The sequence below is a fragment of the Melozone crissalis genome, unplaced genomic scaffold (assembly GCF_028551555.1).
Source record: "Melozone crissalis strain CALT ecotype California unplaced genomic scaffold, PUWL_Pcris_2 ptg000042l_1, whole genome shotgun sequence".
Lineage (NCBI taxonomy): Eukaryota > Metazoa > Chordata > Aves > Passeriformes > Passerellidae > Melozone > Melozone crissalis.
Window position 1 is genome coordinate 18160513 of NW_026535820.1, and position 10061 is coordinate 18170573.

Consider the following 10061-nt stretch of genomic DNA (forward strand, 5'->3'; position numbering starts at 1 on the left):
CCAAAGGAAGGAGCAGAATTCTCCTCTTATTATGGCAAATTTATCAGCTCTTCACATTTGGAAAGGTACCATGGAGGTGGTACCTGGCCTGCCAATGCTTGGGAGGGAGCTGCTTTCATTTTTCTTCGTGTGTAAAGGCAAGGCTCAGTGGATATGTCAGTAATGGCATTTAGCAGCAAGGGTGATCCACAGTCATCCCATCCATGGATTGACTCAGAGCTTGCCTACACTAGAAGTGTTCTGCAAAAGGGGCTGAAATGAGAAATTTACCGATTCTGTTTGTTGTTGGGCCAGTTCTTTTGTTGTGAGGCCAGTTAAGTATTAATTCTATTCTTCCTCCCTGCAAACTCATTCCCAGTTGTCTTCTGTCCCAGCAGTTGTTTTTGTAAACTATTTGTTACCCTGTGCATAATGGACATTTTACATCCTGTCCATTAACCAGGACATGATGTAAAATACACTTTTTTAATGCTTAGGTTGCTGTAATCTGATTTTAACCTTTATTAGCTTCCTGATACAGTATATGTGTTGTTTTCTCCCCAAATAACTGAATGAATTGACAGTATGGAGTAGAAACTAGTGTCTCAGTAAGGAAAGAGTCTTCCCAGATTGGCAGGTCTACCAAACATACCTGACAATAAATGCAATGGAAGCAGACCTTTATTATATGTTATACCCCATGTCTCCTTACATTATTGTATAAGGAGACATGGGGTATATCATGAGACATCCTTCTTGAAGGGAACAGATGAGAAAAAATATGAAAGACAAAAGGGACATCGATTTTCTTGTTCCTAAGACTTCCATCCTAAAACATAAGTGATGATAGAATGGTTTGGGTGGGAAGGGACCTTAAGGATCATCTAGTTCCAACCCACTCTGCCATGGTGGATCAGGTTGCTCAGGGCCCCATCCAGCCAGGCCTTGAACACTCCCAGGGATCATAGTTTTGAGATCATAATATATTCAGTGAAGGCCTTCAAGATAATCCCATACTTCTTTATTTCACATTTAGATGTTTAGAGTTGTAGACTTTTTCTTCCAAAAACTCTTAAAATTGATTCTGAGTATGCTCTCCATTTATCCTTGAGAGGTCCTCTGGTAGCTGTAATAACCAGCTTTCATGCATGTTCTTATGTGAGAAAAATCCATTTTCTTGAATCAATTAATTGATTCTTTTTCACTCTCTCTTAATAGAAGCCCTGGTTTGAAGTTACCTTTAGCAAGGATAAGTGGGCTGCAAATCTGTTATAGAAGGAACAGATTGGGATATTTGAAAGTTTGCAGTAACTGTTATAGGAATGGGTATGTTTGGGGACATCAGTTACCCAGACTATTGCTGTTATTAATCCTGTTTGCATTGTCCTGTTGAGAGCGTTACAGAATCACAGAAATGCACAACTAGGGAGTGGAACTTCTTTAAAAAATGAGAAACACCATTATTAAAGCTCTGTTTTTAAGATCCTAAAGGTACAATGAGTCTAATAGCTCCCCAGCACCAGAAGGAGGACAGCTGCACATTCCTGAACTTTGTCTTGTGTCAGTTCATGCTTCACAGATTACCAGAGTGAGCTGATCTATTTTTCAGCAGAAAATTAATCCAGGAATGTTTTGCCTAAAGGAAAGCCAAAAAACCCAAAGCATGACAACAAATACAATCCAACCCTAACTCCACAAAAGAAAAGCTTGTGATTTTCTGTTGGGTTCAGAAGTTACAGAGGTTTGGGGCAGAGTCTCAAGAACAAAAGGAGGAAGGATGATGGTGATGGTCTTGCACAAGTGGATGTCAGGTCAGATCAGCTATTCCAAATACTGCAGCCTTGCGTTTTTCCCAGCTGCCCTGGTGTACAACCTCTGCTCACACCTTTTTCCTTCACCCAAGGAGATCTTCCAAGTTCTTAGGAAGAAATAAAGCTCTTAGGTTTTCTGTCAATTCAGAAGTTAATACCTGCATGATGTCTTACTTCTTTAGCTTCTTGAATTTATCTGACAAGCTGTGACATGGATCAAACAGTTAACATTTACATTACTCTTCTAGACTGACCCCAAATCCATCAGTGAACTTGATGACATAACTGATATCTTCCTTCTTGATGATATCAAATACTGACAGAGCTTCTAGAACATGTAATTAATTACAAGAAACTCTGTTTCAATGCTGCATATTGTAGTTGCTGATTGTGGAGAAAGAGTCCTGTTGAGCACAAGCCATTTAGAGAGGCACAGCACTTGAGCAGCAGGGGTGCTGGGTGTGTGTGTGCTCCTGCCTGTCGTGGTGCCTGGAGATGTCTGCAGGAGGCAGGTGGGGCCCTTGGAGGGGCTCCCTGGGTGTCTTTGTGACACTCTGTCCCCATCAGACTGCTGGCACTGGGTTGACTGGAGTGCAGTGGGTCCTGCATGGCACCTGCAGAGCAGTGAGAGCCAACAATGAAAAGATTCAGAGTTCCACTGAGCAAAGAAGCATTAGGAAAAGGCCAGGCTGGAATTCTTCATTCTGGCAGCTACACTGTGGACATTTTTGTGGTTTCCTCAGACAAATATTTTGTGAGTTGTATCTATGAACTAGACAAGTACTGCTCTGATGGACTGTGCCCAGCCTGTGCCCTGATACCACTTCATATTCTGTCCTGTGTGTTTAAAAAGAAGAGGTGATGGATTTATTTTAGGAAAATTCCCTTCTAATGTACCAATATTTAAATTTGGCTTATTAAATAAATTCACAGTGTGGCTTATATACTGAGCAGTTAACTTGTAGCTCAGCACAGTAGCTGAGCTGATTTGACAGCCTGTTGCTACTTAAAGGGGGGGATTTTCCCTCTCTGTCTTCTTTTCCTTCTTTTCTGTCCTTGGATCCTAGATAAGTGTTCAAAATGATCCATTTTGGACCCTTCCATGAAGGTACACAATTCAGTTTCCTGACTGTCAAAAAAATGTAGACTAACTGTGCCAAGCTAGTGAGTAGATCAGTGCACTGAGAAGTGCAGGGATGGCCAAAGCTGAGGGACAGGTAAGTTGGAGGATGCTCTGCTGGGGTCAGGGATAAAGCAGAGGAACACCAGGCTGTTCTCCTCTCAGGAGGCAGTCAGTTATTGGATCAGCCTCTATGGACTCATGCATCCTGCAGTTCTCCTCCTCCCTCACCACTTTACCTAGGTGTGGGAATAAAAGAAGCAGTAATGATTTTTTATGGGATATACATATCTGGCTTTTACTGAGTATCTGAAAATTGTTCTCTTGTCAGACAGTATAGCAGAACTTGCCCTCGGTGATGGAGTCCTACCATGTAAGCAGGCATTAACTGTTTTGTTGAATGGATACAGACTTGAACACATGCTTGAAGACCTTTCAGTACATTTCATTCAGGGTCTGACCCACCTCTCTTTGCAGTCAGTAGGCAGTGCTTCCTTGACTTCATGGAGAGGTGTCTCAGACCCATTGAAAAGAGCTTTGCATATAAAAGTTCATCCTAAGTTCTATTCCGCATTTTAAGAACTTATCACTAATGACAATGAATCAGAACTTCATGATGAACTTGCTGGCATTTGCAGTACTGCTTCGAGATCAGAACCTACACTTTATAGCTTCCAGTCTGCTGATTTATTCACATTGTATTAGCACAGCTGAGATCTTTTGTTTTAATACAGTTGGACTTGGGCACTTGGTCAAGTTAATGCATGTTTGAAGAGGAAAACAACCAACCAGCAAAATGTCTGTGCATCAGATGAGCTCTGCAACTGCATGTGCGTGCTCTTAGCCTAGAGAGCCTTTTCTTGTCCTGCAAGTGAAAGAGGGTCACCTTGCATTTGCCATGAATACACCCATGATTGTTGACTCTTAATTGCTTACTTGTAAAGCTACAGTAATACTATCATCTGTTTGATCTCTGTGTTTGCTTAATGTTGTTTGAAACTGAGAACAGTTTGTGGAGGATGATGTAGGTATGATTTTAGTATTGTACCTTGTCAGTTGAAAAAGAATTCTGTTAAAATCAAGTATTTTCTTCACTGAGGCTCTTGGCAAACACGCACTAGTGTTACAAAGCTAATTTTTATATTTGTTATTAATTGTCTGTTTTCTTTTTTGTTCCAGCTAACCACATGTTCAGTGCTTAATGGAACCTCATGGGATGCAGTCAGAGAAACAGGGCTTTTTTTAACCACACAGAGCAGTGCAGACGGGCTGTTGTTCCTTTCAACATAACTATCACAGGCTTCAGGGTTAAGATTGCTATTACTGTCTACTCCTTGCTTTGGCACAAAAGCACGCTGAGGGTGTTTAATTGCGGGTTTGCCTCAAGGTAGATTAGATTAATTATTACTATGTAATGCAAGTTAAAGCAAATAAAGCTTAGCTAGGTATATAAAAAAGGTGCTGCCTTTTGGATTTTTTCAAAAAAGCCTGTCAGTCACAATGAAACGCAGCCAACTTTCTTCGTACCAGTGAAAGAAAAAGACTGTTAACCCTGTGAAGGGGATATTTATGTCAAGATGAGCATATGGAACGGAGTAGAAGAGGAAGGTTTCTCAGTGAGAAGGACTGCAATTGCTTTCAAGACTCTTAAGTTGTGCTCTTGAAGACTGCAGAACTAGCTTAAAATGAAGCCTTATCACTTGAACTTCAGTGCCTTCACTGCAGAGTTCTTTACAGCCTTAATGCTAACCACCCACTATGGAATGGATCAAAGTGTTAAATATTTTGCATTACGCTTTACAAAATACTGGTGCAGCAGGTTTGTAAAGGGGGGAAAACAAGCAATTGCCTTTAATCTATGCATTTTTGCCAAGCCATACTGAATCATTTTATTGTTAGAGGCATTAGAAACTAACAATAAAAAGAACCACCGAGTTTGGAAGCATATTTTGGGGTACATCATTTTTATTACTGTATAATGTATTGCCTTACAATTTTAAGTGATAACATACATTAAGTTAACAAACATTTAAGAATTATATGCACTGTTTGAACTGTAAATTATTCTTAGAACACTTTTACTTGGTTTTACATTGTTCTTTTAGTGCCTTAATTTGAGATAATTGTATTATTGCCATGTCAATAAATGTAGAAACCTAAAACTAAACAAAAGAAACCTCTAAAAAGCTGTTGCATATCAGTAGTTTTTACTGAACTATAATTGGTTGAAGTATTGTAGATGCTAGATACATTTCTAAATTAAGTACAATCTTTGAGTGAGAATTCCTCTTACAAAGAAAGACTGATTCTTTTTCATAAGCCAAGAGATGAGTAGGCAATGCAGAAAAAAAAAGACAAAAAAGCTCTGGGTGAAATTCAGGAATTTCAGTAAATGCTGTCAGACTCTTGCTTTGTAGCAGGAATACATTCATGGTATGGGCAGTATGGTTTTATTTTATTTTATTTCTTAACCAAATACCTCCTCAATAATTTATATGGCTTTGCAGTTGTGTATTAAATAAGAAGCACTGGAAAACTGATTCGTCCTTAGGACGATTTGCATGTTTCAAGTGGTATTGAAAGCCGCACTGATGGATATGTAATAATAAACATATCTGTTATTAATATGGTAATGACTCTGTGCTCATTTAATGAGAAATAAAGTAATTTATGGAAAGACCCATTTGAAAATGACTGGCATGGTGTTTTCTCCTGACTGCAGCTTATACATCTTTCTAAGCATTCAGACATTGCAACAGTTTCCAAGTACAAGGTGCATTTGCATCATAATGCCCAGGGCAATCTGGAAGGTTTTGTTTTCTTCTTTTACTATTCCTCATGAATAAGTAAATACCATATTAAATGTTTTAATTTCCTTATTCTCATGGCCTGCTGTAGTAGCCTAATTTGTATTTATTATTCAATCACCACCCTTAGCTGGCCTTGTGATTGCTTCATCCTTCATGATGCAGGTTTGGAGTTTCAGAAATTCCACTTATTTGTGGGAGGGAACACTGTTGAAAAGACAGGGCAGTTTTTGTTGGTGGGGGGTTTTGGGATTAGGCTTGTTTGGGCTTTTTTGGAACAGCCATGTGCATCCCATGAAGCTAGCTGTCCATAAATCTCCCTGGGGAATCCACCAAGGCCTGCAGAACAATAGAGCAGTAAGGCCAAATTACATGTGAATCATTGTGCGTCCTTTGAAGGTCACAGAGCGGGGAAGTACAGATAAATTGAAGGCATTGATGTAACTTCAGCAAGTTCCTCTGTGTTGAGCTCGCTGTATCTGAAATGTCAGCAATATCAAAGCTGTGGCTGGAGCTCACTGAAGACAGCCTTCCAGATCACCACTCACATTGACAGTGAGCTTGTCAAGCAATATGAGGGATAATTGGGACCTGCTTTAATCTCCTGTCACATACTGGGAAGGGAAAAATATAGTAAGATGATCAAATACATCTACTTAAATATGTATATTATAATAGGAATTTGGAAGAGTTGGAAAGGCCTGTGGTCTCTCCACACTCAGATTAGGTTGTGGATTACTTTTCTGCTTTCCTTTATGTGTAACTGGCTACCTCTGCAGGCTCAAAATCTTTTGCTTGAGTAATTTATTAATAAATGTAGTATAGTGTAATTTTGTATTTCATTAATCTGAAAAATAGCATAAGCCCTGTTATGAATAGCTAGTGACTAGTGAGAAGAGGAATTGTAGAAAAATGGTTTTTGCTCTACAGACTGGCACCTACTGTCATTTCCAGAGTGTTTTAGTAATGCTGAAGTTCTGCAGGTTTTTTTTTTAATGCTGATTTTGTTTGAGAAAACAGCAGCAGACATAATGAAGTGTGAAATTACATTGACTTGTGTGTCTGGGATAAATTGCAACTGAAATGCTGTAATAATAAAGTCTAGACGTGCAAATTACAGTTTGTGTGTTCTGGTACACTGATGTTGGCACTTATTTACTGTAAGCAAGGTGCCTATCTACAGGAATAGCTACACTTTGAATAAAAAAAGCAGCCAAATTAGGAAATGTAATGCTTACAATCTCAACTGAAAGTCATCAAGATAGCTGAAACATGTAAGCTGTGAAGAGCCAGCATAAAACACCATGACTGCCTTTATGCTGGTGAAGCTGTAATTTTACAAGCTGCTTGAGAAATCAAAAAGTTCAGATTCTTACATGATCTTTGTTGTTGCTGTTGATTTGCCTTCACCTTTTAATTTTTTTATGACTGTATTAGGTTCACTGATATTAACAGAATGCAAAAAATCTGATTCTCTCTTCAAGCCTCCCTATTCCCGCTGAAGGCAACAGGAAAAAAAATGGAAAGAGTAGCTAACTGTAGCTAAACAGCCTGGTAATAAAAAGATAGGGCCTCCTCCACAGGTGGGATTTTCCTACAGTAGCCACTGAGGCTGTAGCCAGAAGCAAACTGGGAATTATTCAGCAAGAGGAGGGGGGTAGCAGCTGAGCTTCTCTCTGAGCTTGTGAACGCTGCTGGGATTTTTCTAATGTATTTTAAAAAATGCAGGTAGAGTTTTGTTCTTGTTCCTTCCCCTGGATGTACACTTGTGACTCAGAATGTAAAACGGTTGAAAACTGCTGAAATGGAAGATGTAACACAAAATGGAAGCAGGGGTTGTTGGTACTCTAAACACCTCCTGGATTGCTACATTTTCTTTACTGAAGATACACAGAAGATACACTGGAGTGTGGCTGCCTCATCCCCAGAGGTGTTCAAGGCCAGGTTGGATGGGGCCCTGGGCAACAGGATCTAGTAAATGGCATCCCTGCTGTGGTCCCTTCCAACCCAAACCATTCTGTGGTAGACAGGTTCCCAAGAAGATGATGCTCCCTACAGAAAATAAAATATACGTTAAATGCACCTGCCAATACGTTGAATGAGGGTAACTCATCTTGACCTTCAGAGAAACAAGAAATGTAAATGCAGCATTTTAAATATGCACTGTTATTTGAAGTGAATCTGTTCTGTCCCAGGCACCACACAAGTGCCTAAAGCACCTGTGAGCCCTTGACCCCTTGTCAAGGGGTTTGGTTTCCTTCCCCACACCTCCTGCTGGATGGCAGCACCTGCTTGTACTGTCTGAGGATTCACCTACCACTTGTGCTCCTTGGAACTGAGCCACGGGAGCTTCCCCAGCATAAAAAACCTTTTCTAAACAGATCTGGACTTGCTCTGAGCAATCCTCCAGCACCATAAATCCTGCCAGGCCTGTTGGCCGATGTGCACTACAGTGCTGAAGACACAGCCCCAGCTTTTGGATCCAAGCTGGCCTGGATCCAACCAGCTCAGGATGGGAAGGAGTCCTGCTCAGATGGCCCTGTCACAGGCCACAGCGACACAGCATTGCAAGCACTTCTGGTGTCCCCCACCCAAGGTTGCCCTGGGGCTTGCCTTTAAAAGATGCATTTAATAATGTTCAACCAATCTTTTACCATTTGACTGTCATCAGGTTCATATTTATACATCAGGCTGCACTCTTTGTCTCCTGATCTCAGCACTCCTTATGTGAGTTTGTGTAAGCTTCAGGAAAACCAGTGTCTATCGATCCCCTCCTTTAGGAAAAAGGCACACGGCTGTTACTGCAGGAAGGGGCCTACACGGTCTCAGAGGAAAAAAGATGGAGACAGTGGCTCTTCACCTTGCAGAGGTCAGGATGGTTTTTCCTGCTGATACAAATCCCGTTTCTTCTCCTTCAGCACAGCACCCTCTAGTGCCTTTCCCAAATTCTGGAAATGCCCGGTCTGTGACTGCCTGAGTCCTGATCAGCTAAGGGTTTCCCTAAAGGGAAGGATTCAGTGCAGCTTCAGACCCCAGAGCACTTCCATTGAGCTGGCACGAGTAAACGTGACTCTACGTATGTCACTTTTGGTACAAAGAGCAAAACATCCGACTGGAGTTATCCCACATGTAAATTCATAGGCAGGCAGCTGGGATCTGCTCTCTCTTGAATAGATGGTCTGCAGGATCTCACCCTAGGATTGGACCAAAGCTTTTCTAGAAAGCTTCTTTCAGCAGGTCCAAGTAACATAAGATTCACCACTTTTGCTGGTCAATTTTAACAATTAAATCACTTTAGTAATGGTAAACTCCATCTTTATTCAAGATCCAGCATAATCCAGCAAAATCTCAGCATAACACCCTTTGAAGCTTCTCTGTGAAATGTAATCCTTGCTTCCCCAAACCTCCATGTCCCATCTAGGAGCCTACACTGAACAATAAAATCAACTTTTGCTCTTCTTCTCCATGACAAACTGAAAAGACAGAAATTTCTAAGTCTTTCAAGTTAAGGCTTACATTCAAACCCTTACTTTTATGGCCATTTTATATTTCATTCTTCTACTGTTTCAAACTGAAAATCACATTTGGGGGACAGCAAGGAAAAGATCCTTCTTGTTGAGGATTTCAACTCTGGCAAAAGTGTGGCCAGAAGTGCACATGCCAACAACCAGGCAGGGGTTAAGCTGTGGCAGAAGCTCTTCACAGCTGCACCTGTAAGCAGCAGAGGAGTGTTGGGAGCTAGGAGGGATCCAAGGAAGGGACACTTCTCTCTTGTCTCATTCTCTCCCTTGCATCTCAAAGCACTGCTTTGGTTTCTTTAAGCATATCTGAATACCAAGAGTTTTTGTAGAAGCAGTTGAGATTTGGGTCTCCATGTCTACTGGTTTTAATGTTTACAACTTGGGGTTTATCACACTGAAGGCTCCTGGCTGTTGCCATCACGCCCATCCTTCAGTGTTTCTTATCTATCACCTGAGCCTAAAAAATATTGCTGGTTGATTACTCATCTCCTCTCCTCCCGATGAAGTTCTTCTGTTGGTAATTTTAGCTCCTACTTCACCCTTCCCTATAAACCTATTTCATCCACAAGAGCCTTTTTATTTTTTCTGCCTGCCTTCCCCTGCCTTGTGCAATCACAGCTTTTGGGCAGGCCCCTGGGGGTGCAAAAGCCCAGCTCAGGTCCCACAGAATCGCAGCGTCACAAAATGGGTCTCCAGGCTGGGAGGGAGCAGAGCGGGTAAAACCTCCAATCTCATCCAACCTCCCTTCTCGAGCAGGGTCATCCTGAAGCACATTGCACAGAACTGCATGCAGGTGGCTCTTGAGTATCTCCAGTGAGAGAGA

The 10061-nt window shown here is 41.2% G+C and overlaps 1 protein-coding gene across 3 annotated transcripts in view; it reads left to right on the forward strand.

Moving 5' to 3' along the window:
• The window catches only part of ROCK1 (Rho associated coiled-coil containing protein kinase 1), an 83577-nt gene extending 78034 nt beyond the window's left edge, over positions 1-5543 (forward strand). The window contains exons 33-34 of one of the 3 annotated variants that reach the window (XM_054284665.1): positions 3242-3283; positions 4090-5543. In XM_054284665.1, coding sequence (XP_054140640.1) covers positions 3242-3269 — 28 coding nt within the window. In that variant the 3' untranslated portion in view covers positions 3270-3283; positions 4090-5543. Of the gene's footprint in view, positions 1-3241 lie in introns of all 3 variants that reach the window. The other 2 variants (XM_054284664.1, XM_054284666.1) reach the window with 2 other exon arrangements.
• The last annotated feature ends 4518 nt before the right edge of the window (positions 5544-10061 follow it).